At 41.2% G+C, this 18,617-nt stretch overlaps 1 protein-coding gene across 1 annotated transcript; it reads right to left on the reverse strand.

Moving 5' to 3' along the window:
* Positions 1 to 1,324: 1,324 nt before the first annotated feature.
* CYP2W1 (cytochrome P450 family 2 subfamily W member 1) lies at positions 1,325 to 18,298 on the reverse strand. Its single transcript, XM_073555163.1, has 9 exons — positions 18,095 to 18,298; positions 15,626 to 15,788; positions 14,702 to 14,851; positions 11,511 to 11,668; positions 10,107 to 10,280; positions 7,013 to 7,151; positions 6,427 to 6,611; positions 3,076 to 3,217; positions 1,325 to 1,746 (listed from the first exon to the last, which is right to left on the reverse strand). The coding sequence occupies exons 1-9, from the start codon at positions 18,296 to 18,298 to the stop codon at positions 1,559 to 1,561; spliced, it is 1,503 nt and encodes a 500-aa protein (XP_073411264.1). The 3' UTR covers positions 1,325 to 1,558.
* Between the last annotated feature and the right edge of the window lie 319 nt (positions 18,299 to 18,617).

An 18,617-nucleotide genomic window follows, 5' to 3' on the forward strand; every position in this document is an offset into this window, starting at 1 on the left:
GGATTTCCTTTTCCACCCTCAAAAAAAGTGAAATTCCAGATTGTGAGGTAGGTAGAAAAACACAAAAAATGCCATGGGGGTCGAATACTTTCACAAGCCACTGTAGTTGTATCCTATCTTTTGTAAGATGTATGTAGTTCGCTATCTTTTTTTAAAGTGGGCAGCACTGAGCAAAATGTAAAACTCGGGGAAAAAAAACAATAAAAAAAAAAAAGGGGAACATTTATCAAGGTAGAAGAAGCAAAAACTTGCTTTATAAATTGTTCCCATTACAATATTTTATAAATCTCTTACATTTGAGGACTGGCTCCAGAGTTATATAATCACTTCGGTGACAGAGTCTCAGTGGATTCCTCTTAAATTTCTATTTTTCATCTTCGCCTTCCAAGAGCTATAACTTTTTTTATGTCAATATGAACTTTAGTTATCATTGGTACCATTTTGGGATCCATATGATTTTTCAATTTTTTTTTTTTTTATCTCTTTTTAGTTAATTTTTGGAAGAAGCAGGGCGACTAAAAACCCACAGTGATTCTATCATTTGTATTTTTTTTTTATTTCTTTTAATGTTCACTGTATGGGATAAAGAAACTTGGTACATGGGATGGCTTTTACTATTTTTTTTCATCAAAAATAGTGTTTTTTATATTTACTATTGATTTTCATTTATTTAGTACAGGGTATATGTTCATTTTGTTTCTATCTTAGGTTTATGTCTGTATGGGATAAATATTATAACGTTACTTTTTTTTTACATTTTTTTTTTTATTAGTCCCTCAGGGGACTTAAAACTGTGATCACTTGTACAATACACTGCATTACTGTAATATTGCAACATATTATACATTTATCTATTACTATAAAAACCCAGCATTAAACTTCGTAGGTGTACAAATATGGCCGACATAAGGTCTTCAGCAGGCACCCCATTTCCAATTTACATTTTGTAATGATGTGCACTGAGATTGTATTTCACTTATGGACATGGCCAGATCGGATCCATGTTGTATTGATGGCCCAGATACGCCTATTATTTTTCTCACCATGGAAGAATCAGTATAGGAGAATATGGTGCCCTATATACACAATGCATCTATGGGTAAAAGACCCCACGCTATCCATGGTCACATACGTGAAGAGAGGGACACGTTTAGGCCAGGACTTACATGGGTTCGAAAATGATTCGGTTTAGGTTCCCAGCTCTCTCCAGAGTAATGTACAAAGAAGTCTTTATTGATAATAGCACAATGAGTTTTTTCCTTTTCAATGAACACATACGACACTAAGTTAGAGACGTTTCAGGAATTATGGAGCCAAAATAAAAGTCTGAGACAACACCAACATTTTCTCCTTCGAAGACTTCCTACAATGAAATCTCCGGGTGCTACTGCCTACTTCCGTTTCCTATACATGGGGCCAGGATCAGACAGTTGAAAAGTAAGCAAAAAAAATGTGGTAACAGGTGACTTTTCCTCAATCAGCATGGTGCCAGAATGCAGAGACCACAACTGATGCTTTACCGAGTCCAAAGATGAAGTTCAGGCCTCAAGCCGACCAGCTATTGTACGATGGCACAACACTCCAGGCGAGGCTGAGGTCTTAATGTGAAGCACGGGTCAGCGTCAAGGTCTAATTGACATTCCTTCATACCATCTGGAGGGGTAAATGTGAACTTTTGAAGTAATCCGGTGAAAAATATAAACAGCTCCATCTTTGCAAGGCTTTCTCCCAAACAAAGTCTGCGTCCTACAGGAAAAAAGACAAAAATGTTAGAGCAGGATTTATGACCAAAACTGAAAAGGTTCGTCAGTCGGACATTTGTCTTTTGCTTTCTGTGCATGTGAAAAACGGACCGATCTTCATCAACATTTTAGAACAGATTTTTGCCTTTTTTTGACCAGTGTTTGGTCAGTTTTAATGAATTAGGAGCGTCTGACTTTATCTCGCCCCCTCATCAAGACCCATGAGAAAGCAATGGAGGCATTATATCAGGATGGAGGACATTATACCAAGATGGGGGACATTATACCAGAATGGGCGACATACCAGGATATATATATATATACCAGGATAGGCGACATTATCCCAGAATGGGGACATTATACTAGGATGGGGGACATTATACCAGAATGGGGACATTATACTAGGATGGGGGACATACCACAATGGGGGATCTATACCCGAATGGGGACATTATACCAGGAAGAGGCCCAGAATGGGGGAAAATGTTATAACATGAGGCCCAGGATGGGGGGGGTAATTACTGGAAGGGCTTGAATGGGGACATTATTACTGGAAGGGGTGTAGCATGGGGGAAATAATTGCAAGAAGGAGCCAGGAGGGGTGATATTATTACATGGGGAGCAAACACGTATGTCTTCTTAGGATCTAGTTGCAGAGATTGGTAAACCCGGTCTAAGGAGCGCAAGGACAGGAAATAAGTTATTATGAAGCCTTCTTTTTATTAAAGTAATCCACAACGCGTTTCAACAGATGAGTCTTCCTCAGGTGGCAGTATCCACCTGAGGAAGACAGAATTCATCTGTCGAAATGCGTTGGAGATTACTTTAATAAAAAGAAGGCTTCATAATAACTTATTTCCTGTCCTTGCGCTCCTTAGACCGGGTTTACCAATCTTTGCCACTCTCCTTCCTCACTTGAGACACTCGGCTGGAGCTGCATCTAATACCTTCAGCTGCGTGTGGCTGGCGCTCCGTTTTTGACCGGCTACTGCATTGCCTGGATTCTTAGGATCTAGAACGCTATGAGGGCCTATACATCTGACCAAGATACAGGTGAGGACCCAGGTCTAAATTTTGCACTGGGGCCCATCGGACTCTAGTTACGCCACTCAGTGTCAGCCTGAGGTTTAGCGTTATCGTTTATAATGCTACTCCCTGGCATCATATGTCACCTATAGGCCCTCATGTAAAAAAAAATGTATACCATTCGGTGTATGTTTCTTTGCGTGAATCAAACATCTCATTCTGCCATGTGAAGCCTTTGGCTAGTGCATCGCGGTGACATGTGTCCCCCGCAGTAGCTGGCTCATGTAGTGCTTCATTCAGGAGTTACCTGTGGAGAAGGGCACAAAAGCTTCTTTCTTTACAAATTTCCCCTCGGAATCTAAAAAGTGGTTAGGATTAAATTGGAATGGCGTCTCCCAGTGACGTTTGTCGAACAGCACAGATGTGAGCAGCGGGATCACAGTTGTTCCCTGGGAATGAGAAGATAAAAAAAACCATGGTCAGTATACACATGCGCATTTACATGCATATTCACGTTACGCATGCAAAAATAAAATATGCGCTTGATAATACATTGCAAGTATATATAAAATGCAAACATACACATCACACATGCATATACACAATTACATTTTTGGGATGCACTGGTTCAGATAACGTGATTTTTTTTTTTAATTTTTACTGTAGCTTCACTATATAGCCTCGAGCACATGGCCGTTTTTTCAGTCCGAGTGCGATTCGAAACACATCAGATTTCAATGAAACCAATGATATTCTATGCGGCTGTGTCCATGTCAGAGGGAAAAAAAAAATCTCTTCATGCACGAATTTGATCCAACGTTTGGATCGCACTCGGCCATGTATGTCGATGGAAGCCATTGGACTGCACTTGGATGACATCTGAGTGCAGATCGATTTCCAAAATTCATTTTAATTTAAAACAAATCTCCGCTCTATCAATGGATTTTTTTAAAATCGGCTCTGTCACCAAATTCCACAATTTAAACAGCATGCATTATTAAACAAATTTGTGATAGCTGATGAGACTGGTGTACTTACTGTGAGAATCCCTGTGAGTATTGCTGTATAGTCCTACTATTAAAATGAGTCCGATAATAGCGAGAAAGTTCATGAATCCAAGTGTGTTTAGTCTCGGCCTGCCCAGCCTGACAGCTGCAGGTTGTACTGAGCAGTGTGAGATCTCAGCAGCGGGGAGGAGGGATGCTGAGGATATGTCATTCAGGCTAGGCGGGTAGAGATTTAGTGTAAATTTAAAAAAGTATTATACAATCTGACATGGACTTTTTACATTAAGTAAGTACATCAGATTCAAGAGATTTATTAAATGTCTATGGTGACATCTGGTGAAAGGATTGTGCAGAGTTAGAAAAAATAAGGGTTATTTGTACTAGATGCAGAACCACGCCTGTCCATGGTATGTTTCTAGTGTTGTTAAAGTAAATGAGGCTGAGTTGCAGTACTACACACAACCTGTAGACAGGTGTGGCACTGTTCTGGAAGGAAGCAATCATGGGTTTTAATCCCATACAACCTGTCACGTGCCCCGTCCCGTGTGACACGGCCAGCAGGCCGGTAACTAATACAACAGGACACGGCACGTGTAATTGTCCAGTGTGACACGGCCCGCAGGCCGGTAACTAATGCAACAAGACACAGGGGATAGGGAAACATTTACAATGGTGGGCCCTGCGATAGGGAACGGGGGACGTGGAGACCTCCTGCACTCCCCTGAGTCAGTGTCCCTAACACTCCTGACGTTCCCTATACAGGCTCCTCACCTGTCGCCGATCAGGATACCTGTCACCCTAGCACACCCTACACCTATTCCTTACTAGGGAGCTGGGTGATGCAGGCACTGGCCCCATCGCTGTACTAACACCGACATGAGGAAAAGTGACAAACAGGGAAACATGTAGCTTTGCTCTGATGCACTTGCTCCAGGCAACAGAGTCCAACACCTGAGTGCATCTTCCTCCCACCGTGTCCAACATCTGGGTGCAGCTGTCCAGCAACGGAGTCCAGCACCTGAGTGCAGCTGTCCAGCAACAGAGTCAAGCAACTGAGTGCAGCTCTACACCATAGCTGCCACTCTACCAAGCTTTACACGAACTCCTCTCTGACACCATAGCTGCCACTCCAGGACTCTTACTGAGCTGCCCTGGACTCTCCTCAGCTCCTTCCTTCACCCAGCATGGTTGGAAAAGCCCAACAATATCACCAACGTCAGTGAGCACAACTGACACACCTTTATTGAGTAAACACACCTGATAGGTATTCCCATGCAATTACACTAACCACCACCGGGGGCAAAACTATCTCTAAGAACACCAGTGCAATGACCATACTGGCCACCGGGGCAAAACTAACTCTAAGCACACAGTGGAATGACCATACTGGCCACTGGGGGCAAAACTATCTCTAAGCACAAAGCTTAGAGAGAGGAAAAAAAAAAGGTTACCAGTGCTCTTATCTCACATGATCCCGCATGGATCATGACACAACCTATTTAATTAACTAGTCATTCATATCAATGGGCGACTGTTGTGAGCTCATTTTCTCGTTCACCTTTGATGTCCGATGAACTCCCTCTGCTGGTGAAAGGAGGTGGTGTAACTGATTTGGATGGGAGAAACCTGTCACCTGAACAGGTGGATTGTGATTGGACATCCGGAATCTCTGAGTGGATATAAGGCAGCCGACGCCCTGTAGGGTTGCTGGTGATTTCTCTGCTGTGAGCTCTGGCCTCTAGTTCAGTTCCTGTCTTCTAAAGCTAAGTTTTGCTCTGATATTGTTCCATGAGATTTTGTCTGATTTGCTTAGTTTTGTGTTCTGCCAGCCCCGGCTGGGGCTCTGCTGAATTTCCATTTTTGTCCCTGTTCGGTTAAATCTTTTTTGCTCTGTCTTCAGAATATATCGGACTGATGATATAGGGATTTTGAAGTCTTGTGACTTCAGGGCCGTTTTCCTATCAGACGTGTTGGGACATTTTTGGTAGGGTTTTTGCGGGTTGCAGCCAGCATCTTTTCTGTCCTATCCTATCTAGTTAGTTGGGCCCCATCGTTTGCTCTGCCTGTCTTTCTGTCTGTGTTTGTGTTTTCATCTGTTTTCACCGACAATACATGTTGGGGGCTGTCTATTGCTTTGGGGTCTGCTCTGGGGCAGTTTAGATTTCCCCTTTCTTTCTTTCGGCTTATTTAGTTCTCCGGCTGTGAAGAGGCATCTAGGACCACCGTAGGAGCGCTCCACGGCTACTGTTAGTTGTTGTGAATAGGATCAGGGGTCTGCAATCCGCTAGCTACCAACCTCTCCGGTTTTCTGGACTTAGGTTGCATTTTTGTTTTTTCCTCCTCCGGTGACTCATTCATAACAGGCGACCATGTAATATTCAAGCTTTGGAAGTCCACATAAACAGGAGGTGACCTTTGTTAGTGGTACTAAAACCTAAAACTACATGAAAAATTGCCACAAAAACTGCAACTCATCATCTGGATTCTGTCCTCTCTATCCAGCAGTCATGTACCCTCGATCAGCAGGCTGGACCTACAGGCCTAAAACCCATCACCACTGCAGATTGAAGGCAGGAATCCTTATTTCTGGCCCTAAAGATATGCTTGACATTTTCCTATGACCCAAAACTAGGTATGACCCAATCTCTTACCTTCGGGATGTGATAACCTTTGAAATTGGTGTCTGTAGATGTGGCATGTGGAATATGGGGAATGAGGTTGGCAAATCTCTGGACTTCATGTATCACAGCGTTGGTATAGGGCATCGCATTTCTGTCTTCAAATCTTGGGAGACGTCCAGATTCAAGAACCGAATGGATTTCTTTTTTAACTTTTTCTGTAAATGTTTAATGCACAGGTTAGTGTTCGGTTTCCGTCTGTGACCACAGATTTACGGTAGAGTTCGTGTTCCTTACAAAGCTGAATAGCGGTGCCATGTTACCTGGTAAAAAAAAAAAAAAAACCCTGCCCCATTCGATAGAATCTGTTGAGATTTTTTTTTAAAGAAATAGTTTCATAATACACATTTTTAATAGCAGTAAAGGCAGCCATGGAGCAGTGGTCTCCAATCTGTCGGTATAAAATTGCTGGTGGCATCAAGGCAAGAAGAGTGGTCAAAACATCTGGAGACTACTGTCATGGAGAAGAATAAAAACCTTATGTGCATGGACTGTCATATTAAAGTACAGAAAAGACAAACTAAATTACTATATCTCCAGTTAAGGGACCTGGACTTACTCTGTATTTCAGGATATTTCATCAACAGGATCCCCCATTGCACTGTCGTAGAGGTGGTCTCTGTGCCGGCCATAACCAGATCGAGTACTGTAGCTAGCACGTTATCTTCATGGAAGAGGGTGTCTTTGTTTGTCTGTTCCTAGACCACATACAATATTTTACTTGGGTACTTTTATTTGTATTAATACTATTAGAAATTACGGTAAAGGGTTTCTTCGAGACTTTGATATTAATGACTAGAGTTGAGCGCATATGTTCGAAATCGGTCGCCAAATCTGAATTTTCCATATTCATACCATATTGGCACTCTATTCATTCCAAATTTATGTTTGACAATCGATTCCGAACTTATTCTGTCATTTCTACTCCCATAGACTCCAACGACGTTCGGCTGTGTTCGGCAAATAATTGCAAATGCAATATTCGCCATCGATCGTAATCGGAACCAAATTTTAAAAAATTCGCTCAACTCTGTTAATGACCCATTTTTAGGATAGACCATTAATAAGTGATTGGCAGGTGCCTGACTTCCAGGACCTCCGTGATCGATTGATTGAAGGTGCTAAACCCCACTGGATATGGCACAGCTCCAAATATTGTGAAGTGGCTGTGAAAGGTCTCTCCTAAACAGGTGAATATGTTCTCAATGGGGCAGAGAGTAATAAGCCACCATATGACACTGCCCGATGCGCCTGATCCATCTTTCTCCTTACATCTGCAGTCTGAGGAGAGTCAGGTCACTCCTTGGCACATTAGATGGTCATCTGGTCCCATGAAAGTTGTCACCTGACTAAAGTGTATGAATACCGTAACTTTATATATGCAGCCCCCTGTCAATAGTGTTGAAGGGAAGGCTATGGAATAAGGAGCTTGTGAAGATGCTGCTATGTTAAACGGTATTTCTGAGTATCAGACATTTCACCCAACAGGCAGAAACCCATAAAATATATATTTACCAAACAAAATGTCCTCCATTTCTCCCCTGCTATGTATACAGTAGAGCTCAATACCGTAATGTAGGGATCAATATTATCTATGAAGTTATTCTCAGCTAAGCACCGCATTATGGAGTACTCTCCAGTAAGCATTAGTTGTAGATAAGCTCCATAGCAGCCACTGTTCATGGAGGTCCTCTCCTGAAGGCATTGTGTTATGGGTACTCTTCTAATTATAGGGGCATTCTCTGGCTGATACTGTTTATGGTGGGACTTTTATATCTTATGGGGTACTCTCCGGTAGTCATTAGTTATAGATAAGCTCCATGGCAGCCACTGTTCATAGAGGTCCTCTCCTGAAGGCACTGTGTTATGGTTACTCTTCTAATTATAGGTGCATTCTCTGGCTGATACTGTTTATGGTGGGACTTTTATATCTTATGGGGTACTCTCCGGTAGTCATTAGTTATAGATAAGCTCCATGGCAGCCACTGTTCATAGAGGTCCTCTCCTGAAGGCACTGTGTTATGGTTACTCTTCTAATTATAGGTGCATTCTCTGGCTGATACTGTTTATGGTGGGACTTTTATATCTTATGGGGTACTGTCCGGTAGGCATTAGTTGTAGATAAGTTCCATGGCAGCCACTGTTCATAGAGGTCCTCTCCTGAAGGCATTGTGTTATGGGTACTCTTCTAATTATAGGGGCATTCTCTGGCTGATACTGTTTATGGTGGGACTTTTATGTCTTATGGGGTACTCTCCAGTAGGCATTAGTTGTAGATAAGCTCCATGGCAGCCACTGTTCATGAAGGTCCTCTCCTGAAGGCACTGTGTTATGGGTACTCTTCTAATTATAGGGGCATTCTCTGGCTGATACTGTTTATGGTGGGCCTTTTATATCTTATGGGGTACTCTCCGGTAGGCATTAGTTGTAGATAAGCTCCATGGCAGCCACTGTTCATAGAGGTCCTCTCCTGAAGGCACTGTGTTATGGGTACTCTTCTAATTATAGGGGCATTCTCTGGCTGATACTGTTTATGGTGGGACTTTTATATCTTATGGGGTACTCTCCGGTAGTCATTAGTTATAGATAAGCTCCATGGCAGCCACTGTTCATAGAGGTCCTCTCCTGAAGGCACTGTGTTATGGTTACTCTTCTAATTATAGGTGCATTCTCTGGCTGATACTGTTTATGGTGGGACTTTTATATCTTATGGGGTACTCTCCGGTAATCATTAGTTATAGATAAGCTCCATGGCAGCCACTGTTCATAGAGGTCCTCTCCTGAAGGCACTGTGTTATGGTTACTCTTCTAATTATAGGTGCATTCTCTGGCTGATACTGTTTATGGTGGGACTTTTATATCTTATGGGGTACTGTCCGGTAGGCATTAGTTGTAGATAAGTTCCATGGCAGCCACTGTTCATAGAGGTCCTCTCCTGAAGGCATTGTGTTATGGGTACTCTTCTAATTATAGGGGCATTCTCTGGCTGATACTGTTTATGGTGGGACTTTTATGTCTTATGGGGTACTCTCCAGTAGGCATTAGTTGTAGATAAGCTCCATGGCAGCCACTGTTCATGAAGGTCCTCTCCTGAAGGCACTGTGTTATGGGTACTCTTCTAATTATAGGGGCATTCTCTGGCTGATACTGTTTATGGTGGGCCTTTTATATCTTATGGGGTACTCTCCGGTAGGCATTAGTTGTAGATAAGCTCCATGGCAGCCACTGTTCATAGAGGTCCTCTCCTGAAGGCACTGTGTTATGGGTACTCTTCTAATTATAGGGGCATTCTCTGGCTGATACTGTTTATGGTGGGACTTTTATATCTTATGGGGTACTCTCCGGTAGGCATTAGTTGTAGATAAGCTCCATGGCAGCAACTGTTCATAGAGGTCCTCTCCTGAAGGCACTGTGTTATGGGTACTCTACTAATTATAGGGGCATTCTCTGGCTGATACTGTTTATGGTGGGACTTTTATATCTTATGGGGTACTCTCTGGTAGGCAGTATTTATATGGCTCTAGAATTTTTGCATATCTTCAAGAAAAGAAAATAAGGGTATATTCCAATCAGCCAACCATAAGATGATAGAGCGGATACAATGATTTCTTACTCCCATAAGACCCATCTATTAGAAAAGACGTTATAATGACCTCCTCTTGCTTGGCAACTATCGTTTCGATGAACGTGTACAGGCAGTTGACATCTATTTTTCTCCTTTTGGCCTGAATGTCCATTTTTAGCACCTTGCAAATTTCATCAATCTTTTCCAGTAGCATTTTGTGAGTCTTCATAAATATTGAAAACATTGGGTACAGGTTGAACACCTGGAAAACAGAGTCATGTTCCTGTAAAACACAGACTGGAAGGAACATAAAGATTTGCATCTAATAATACTAGTAATTAAAGAAGAGATGATGTTACGTTCCATCTAAAACTGGTTGCCTCATCGAGAACATCTGCTCTGATGATCAGTTGATGGCCAAGGTCTGTCTCCTGGAGCTTGGTTTGATGCCTCCTAAAATACAGCCCTGGTGTAGAGCATGTTTTCACTTGGTGATTTGGTGCAACATGCAACTGAATATCAATCATGCACAAGGATAAAAAGTGAGTGTAGTTTTGGGAGAATAACCACAGTGTGATTTGCCAATGACTATCCTTCTCCAACCTACGCTCTGAGCTCTTTGGGTCAGTCAGCGTGTCTATGGCTTTCTGCTGAATATGTTGCTCTCTCTCGGTTGCATTGACCTACTTCTGGTGTTCCTAGGGCAGGATGGACCCATACCTAAAGCCATACGTTGGAAAATATTGACTGGTTAAACATTTTTTTTTATTGGCCTCTCACTATGAATTACTGAATGATATTTATCCTGGTTGACCTGCAGAGGATCCTTAGGTGGACATCAAGGGCAAAGTAGGAGATAACCCTATTCAAAGCCCATGACTTTGAGCTTGGGATAATTCTAATGGGTTGATTGAGAACTAATTAGTTCTAGTTAATTAACTAATTATTACCAATTTAATAGTGATTAGACCTGTGTGTGATGGATCACAGAATTGTTTGCGTTGAGACAAGAACACAACAGTCCATCCCTATTCTAAAAAGACCTGAGCTACATGGATACTTGTTCCTATTCCACACTAAAGGAGGTTTCCACTTTCACAAAAGTGGTGCCCAAAGGATTGCATTTTTGTAAAACATCAAACGCTGATGTTTCTACAGTCTACACCGCTGCAGCTAATCGCTAAGCTCAGCGACTAGGCTAATGTAGATGTCTGAGATGCTGAGCTCAGTGACTGACTGCAGCGGTGATGTGCGCTGTAGTCATAACTTTACCAGAGCAGAAAAAACACAAGGACCGGAAAAGAGACGGAGAGCCGGTGCTGGACCCGAGGAGGGAAAATAATATCTGTTGTTGTTTTACAATTATGCCATCTTTTGTGAACGCCTTTCATGATCATTTATAAACCTTTGTTTTTACAGTATAATTTATGTCCTATAGTTCCTAATAGTTTTGGTCTTCACAAAGCGAAAAGTATAACCTGATATTACCGACCTGTAAATAGGGCGAGCCAAGCAAAATGACAATTTCATCGATCAGATCCAGCAAATTCACGTAGATTGGATCACTATAGTCAAATCTATCGCCAAATAACATGGCAAAGGTGATATTTGTCGGGCCGCAGGCAAATTCTCTGAGTTTAAACTGTTGTCCTACAACAGAGATTGCGGTATGTGAAATTAGTTTACTTTTCTTTAACTTCAATCATTTCAGTTAATTTATTAAGTCTTATTAACTATAACTTTATGTTGCAGATTGTTACAATTACAGAGACCCCAAATTGTAAAAAAAAAAAATCTAAACATTATTAAAATACTATTAAAAATAATAACATACTTTGTATATTGAATTTGTTTTAGTTTTTCCATTTTTCCAAATGTTTTTAATCAAATTTTTTTTGTGTTTCTGCATTCAAAGACCATTATTTTTTTCACTGTGTGAAATATATACTGTGTTTATGTTATTCTACTGGTTGTTATTGATGCAGTTATACCATTGATGTGTTTTTTTGTTTTCTTTTTCTCTCTTTTTACATAGAAAAATAATAAGCTCAAAAGCTTCACTATTTCGGTACTCCAGTGTATTATGTCTAAAAAATCCAGTGTGTTATACAGTCATATGTTAAAGTTTGGGCACCCCTATTAATGTTAACCTTTTTTCTTTATAACAATTTTGGATTTTTGCAACAGCTATTTCAGTTTCATATATCTAATAACTGATGGACTCAGTTATATTTCTGGATTCAAATGAGGTTTATTGTACTAACAGAAAATGTGCAGTCTGCATTTAAACAAAATTTGACCAGTGCAAAAGTATGGGCACCCTTGTCATTTTCTTGATTTGAACACTCCTAACTACATTTTACTGACTTCCTGGAGCACTAAATTGGTTTTGTAACCTCATTCAGCTTTGAACTTCATAGCCAGGTGTATCAAATCATGAGAAAAGGTATTTAAAGTGGCCACTTGCAAGTAATTCTCCTATTTGATTCTCCTTTGAAGAGTGGCATCATGGGCTCCTCAAAACAACTCTCAAATGATCTGAAAACAAAGATTATTCAACATAGCTTTTCAGGGGAAGGATACAAAAAGTTGTCTCAGAGATTTAACCTGTCAGTTTCCACTGTGAGGAACATAGTAAGGAAATGGAAGAACACAGGTACAGTTCTTGTTAAGCCCAGAAGTGGCAGGCCAAGAAAAATATCAGAAAGGCAGAGAAGAAGAATGGTGAGAACAGTCAAGGACAATCCACAGACCACCTCCAAAGACCGGCAGCATCATCTTGCTGCAGATGGTGTCACTGTGCATCGGTCAACAATACAGCGCACTTTGCACTAGGAGAAGCTGTATGGGAGAGTGATGCGAAAGAAGCCGTTTCTGCAAGCACGCCACAAACAGAGTCGCCTGAGGTATGCAAAAGCACATTTGGACAAGCCAGTTACATTTTGGAAGAAGGTCCTGTGGACTGATGAAACAAAGATTGAGTTGTTTGGTCATACAAAAAGGCGTTATGCACGGAGGCTAAAAAACACAGCATTCCAAGAAAAACACTTGCTACCCACAGTAAAATTTGGTGGAGGTACCATCATGCTTTGGGGCTCTGTGGCCAATGCCGGCACCGGGAATCTTGTTAAAGTTGAGGGTCGCATGGATTCAACTCAGTATCAGCAGATTCTTGACAATAATGTGCAAGAATCATTGACGAAGTTGAAGTTACACAGGGGATGGATATTTCAGCAAGACAATGATCCAAAACACCGCTCCAAATCTACTCAGGCATTCATGCAGAGGAACAATTACAATGTTCTGGAATGGCCATCCCAGTCCCCAGACCTGAATATCATTGAACATCTGTGGGATGATTTGAAGCGGGCTGTCCATGCTCGACGACCATCAAACTTAACTGAACTGGAATTGTTTTGTAAATAGGAATGGTCACAAATACCTTCATCTAGGATCCAGGAACTCATTAATAGCTACAGGAAGTGACTAGAGGCTGTTATTTTTGCAAAAGGAGGATCTACGAAATATTAATGTCACTTTTATGTTGAGGTGCCCATACTTTTGCACCGGTCAAATTTTGTTTAAATGCAGATTGCACATTTTCTGTTAGTACAATAAACCTCATTTGAATCCAGAAATATAACTGAGTCCATCAGTTAGTAGATATATGAAACTGAAATAGCTGTTGCAAAAACCAAAATTGTTATAAAGAAAAAAGGTTAGCATTAATAGGGGTGCCCAAACTTTAACATATGACTGTATATATTTGTTACCGTAAATCTGAAGTTTTGTTTTTTTATCATTTGATAGTGCCGCCGGTATGGCATTGAAACGCGTTGTGAATTACAAAAACCTTATTATCGTCATCATTGTTGCAGAATTGATTTGCTCCAGCAGGGCAGGCCATCTTACAATCTTTCCTGGAAGATTTACCCACCAGCCATGGGGCAGTGGTAGCTGTTTTTCTTCATTCCTACATAGGAGTTGTGCCTGTCACAACTCCACCAGGTAAACATAACTCAAACTTACCCAATTCTTCAAAGAATATCACTCTATTGTGCGCTCTGTTGCCCAAATCTAGACTTATTCATTATTACCGTAACTCTGACACCTATGGCAATCTATTGACACCCAGCAACAACCCAAGATTATAATCTGGGGCTCCCTCCCGTTCTCTAACCACTTAGATGTTGGGGTCAGCATTAACTGTGGCATCTATGGGATAAACGTCTGAGATTGGTGTTATCTCTGATCCTGGCCATTAGCAAGTGATGGCGCAGGCACAGTTGCTGAGCCCACTCTGACAGAGGTTGCCCTATTGTTATTAGATCGCACAATCTAAGTGATTGAACTGATGAAATTTGTGATCCTGCTGATGATGGTGCATTCACAGTGACCAGGCATCAAAACAGGTCTTGAGAGGATTCCTATTATGCCATTGGTTGTTACAGTGCTTGGCTATTTCCAGCAGTTCCATTGACAATTAATAGAGCGGAGGTCAAGCATACGCACCACCGCTCCTTTCGAAACAGAGTCTAATACTTGGGCCCTATCAGTCAGATCCCAAGTGATCAGCAAGTTCCTATGGATAAAGGATAACTTCTGATTTTGGCAAAACCCCTTTAAGGACAGACACGTCTGCAACACTGATACTATGAATGCTGTCATAATCTCAGATCTCACCTTTATAAGACTCAACCTTGCCTGTTAGGAACTGCAGTTCCTCTATGATTTTGTCTTCTATATGTTTCTTGCCCATGCCCAGATTCCTCATACTGGACATTGTAAACCGTCTGGTTGTCCTCCACATTTCTCCAGATGCAAAAAAAACACCTAAAAATGCAGCAAATATCATTTATTTTTTTCGCATCATCAACGTGAAGGATCAATTATCAATGGGATTATCAAACTGGTTGGAGATCTGGAATGTAAGACCTACAGTCGTGGCTAGTTACGGGACAGTTATTTAGTCCCATAGAATTCTGGTTACTTAGCCAATAACTAGCCGGAGAGGTCTGGGTCCCAGCAGCACCACCATCGATCACCTGTGATCAGCTCTGGCAATGATCAGACGGGAGCATAACACCGCCACTCCATCACACTGCTTAGGCTACTTTCACACTTGCGTTTTTTTGCGCTGCGCACCGTGCGCAGTGCAAACGCACATAAAAAACGCATCATGCGTTTGTGTGCATTTTTTTTTAAAAAAAGCGCATGCTTTTTTTGCACTGACGTGCGCACGTCAGCGCACCCATAGACTATAATGTGTTTTTGGGTGAATTTTGTGCGCATTGCATGCACATGCGTTTTTTTGAGGCAGGTCGGACGCACAAAAAATGCAACAGGATGCATTTTGTGCGCCCGGGCGCACACTACAAAAAAAGCATGTGCATACAAACGCGTACCAACGCATGTGTATGCGCACCCATGTTAAAAATAGGAAAAAAAACGCAGGCTTTTTTTGCGCAAAAACAGCGCAAAAAACGCAAGTGTGAAACCAGCCTTAGTGGTTGCTGTCGGGTACTGCAGATCAGCTCCTATTCATTAGTGAGCAGGATACAAAAAAAGTAATACAAAAATAATAAAGAAAATAAAAAGCTGCCATACCATTTCCTCTTTGGATAGCATGAAATATAGGGAGAAAAGCTCTGTCGGAAAACACATCTGCACCCTCCACAAGGGCTTCCTTTATTGTCTCCAGTCCGGTGAGCACTATGGCTTTATTCGTGCCCAGGTGAATGGTGAATATTGGACCATATTTCTCTGAAAGCTAGAACACAATATATAACACAAATCATTAAAGACACAGAGCACAACTCATAACAGACATCACAGGACGTGCTCTAACATAAACTTCCCTCTATAACCCCTTGATATCAGCTCAGGACAAATTTGTCCTGCTTTTTGTGACCGCGCCTCTTCCGCAAAGTTCCGCTCACTTTTTCAGAGAAGTACCGTATGCAAGGGGGATGGGGGGGAGTTTAAAAAGCTGCAAATTATGACCATAATTGTCAACTTTTTTTTATGCCAGAAGGTGATGGAAAGGCTATGGCAAATGTCCCCTATAGTATTCGGGATTGTAAATATTCCTGATGGCGTGAACAATGGACAGAGTGCAGCCCATACCAAGATCAAAAAGGCAAAAATAGTAAAAAAACAAAGAAAATCTCAACAAACAAACTCTACCACTAATCTAAAATGCTGTCTGTTGTACATAAAAAAAGGAATGTGCAACGGAATGTGAACATAGCCTTTCGGAATGTGAACATATGTAGCCTTTGTTGGCTAGGAACTTACGGACAGCAAATATCTAACTAAATCATTTTTTTTATATGTTGTTGACTTTTTAATTCTGTGTAGATTGGTGGCGGTTTAGTCCTGAGGCTCCCACTGATTCCTCAAAAAACCTCTAAGGCTACTTTCACACATCAGTTTTTTGCCGTCAGGCAGGATCCGGCTTTTTTTTAGAAAAAACAGATCCGGCATAAATTTTGGAGAACTGTAGAAACGGATCCGTTTTTTTGCTGGATCCGTCTCTGTTCCTGGCGGCTGGCCAATTGGATCTGAGCATGCGCAGACTTAAAAAAACCGGATCCGGTGGCTGGATCCGTCTTTTTCTGGATCCGGCGCATTCCGGCGCCCATAGACTTTCATTGTAGCAAAAAGCTGGAAGCGCCGCATCCGGCGCTTCCGGCTTTTTCGCCGGAGACAAAAAACGCTACAGTAGCCGTTTTTTCCAGACGCCGGAATGAGACAAGTTGCCGGATCCGGCAAAAAACGGATGAAACGCAATGCCATCCGGCACGATCCGGCGCTAATGCAAGTCAATGGGGAAAAACCGGATCCGGCATTGCATTTTGCCGGATCCGGTTTTACAAAAAAAAGCCGGATCGCGCCTGAAGGCAAAAAACTGATGTGTGAAAGAGGCCTTAGACGTCTTTATGACTTGCCACTGAAACCATACTCCACTCTGTTCAAGGCCTCAGATAGAAGCGGTGCGCTCCTGTGCTCCTGTCTCCTAGGAGGTCTTTTGAGCAATTGGTGGGGATCTCATTAATCCAAATCCCACTGATTTGCACAGAATTAGGAAGTCTATATAATATATAAAAAAGTTGGACAAAAGTTTACAGCGTGAAGAGGAATATGATAAATAGTGATTAATTATATATTTCTACAAAAGCAGAAAACGCCTTTAACATTTATTCCAAAATTACAAGTAATACAATACAAGTCAAAACACAAAATTTCAATGCTTATATTATTCCACAAGGGGGATGATGCCCACAATTGTTTTTTTTGTGTATTCTGGCTTTTCTCCCTCTTTCTTTTTCCCCTCCGCCCTCCATATGCTTTAATAGGCAGCAATTTGTATTTTTACACCCCAATAAAGACAGAACTGAAGACAGATTTGAACAGATTTTCAGTGTGAATGCACCAGAAATCTACGGTCATTTATCTAAGAAGATAAATTTCCTATATTCGCCTGTAAAGGTGTTTTGTAATTTAAAAAAATGAAACAAAATTGTGGGGAACGTGCAGACAAGTATCACCCTTGTAAATCAGCTCCATATATTCTGCCCTAAAAATACCTTTCCAAAATTATATCTATTAGTGCCACATTAGAAAAAGCTTAAAACAGTCTGCTGGGCTTGTCTGGACTATCGGCTTGTGGATTCTTCTAAGACAGCCCCTCTTCTTTTGATAGACATGGATGATGTCCCTACATTCACAAGTTGAATGAAATCTCACCCTTGTGCTGTACAGAAGAGGATATGCACATGTGCAATTTGCCTTACACTGATCTGGGCAGATTAATTCATTTTCTTTTGGTCATGCTGTATGACACAAAAATGAAATTTCAAACAATTTTTCCATGATGTAGGGGATGTCAAAGGTAAAATTTTGTGACAGGTTGCTTTTAAAATGGAAGAAACCAGTAATAATAATATTAATATGCAAGATATTATATAAAAAAAGACTTATCATATAATTAAAATAAAAAATCCAGTGCTGTAATAGTGCATCCTAAATTCCATACTGGCAAAAAATTAAATTTTTGGAAAATGTTGTCTTTACCTTCAACAGAGAGAGGTCCTGTCGTCTGATGTCTAGTTGGTGCAAATTTCCAATCAGAGGTAGTGGTGCTGGACCTGGGGGAAAGTTATATGGTGTCTTCTTACTTCTGGTAATAAAGTACATCAGGAATATCAGTATTAGTAACGTACTCAGCGTCAGACTTATGGAGACGGAGTCCGTTATGATGTAGAAGAAATTGGCCATTTTAGCGATTGAGGCTACCTATGATCAGTGCTGGTCTAGGCTTCGATACGTTTGATGGCTTTATATACGGATTAAGAAGAAGGAGGAGGAGATTCAGTTCTGAACAAATATGGCAAAATACAGCAGTGATACATGAATTCTTATTGTAAGAGATTTTACAGGATGCCAATGAGGAAGTTAGTGAGCAACTATTAGACTTGGGCTGCTATAAACTTGGCAGCAGTCACACACCTTCCATTCCATTCATATCGAGTGTTAAATGTATCAATGCATAATATATATATATATATATATATATATATATATATATATATATATA

Source organism: Dendrobates tinctorius, unplaced genomic scaffold, assembly GCF_039654945.1.
Source record: "Dendrobates tinctorius isolate UK_male_01 unplaced genomic scaffold, ASM3965494v1 ptg000222l, whole genome shotgun sequence".
In the NCBI taxonomy this organism is placed as follows: domain Eukaryota; kingdom Metazoa; phylum Chordata; class Amphibia; order Anura; family Dendrobatidae; genus Dendrobates; species Dendrobates tinctorius.

Coding starts and splice junctions, on each gene's coding strand:
- CYP2W1 (XM_073555163.1), bottom strand. CDS start 18,298: ATGGCCAATTTCTTCTACATCATAACGGACTCCGTCTCCATAAGTCTG. Junction 14,852..15,625: donor TGCTATCCAAAGAGGAAATG/GTATGGCAGCTT, acceptor CTGCATTTTTAG/GTGTTTTTTTTGCATCTGGA. Junction 11,669..14,701: donor CAAGGTTGAGTCTTATAAAG/GTGAGATCTGAG, acceptor TCTCTGTTGTAG/GACAACAGTTTAAACTCAGA.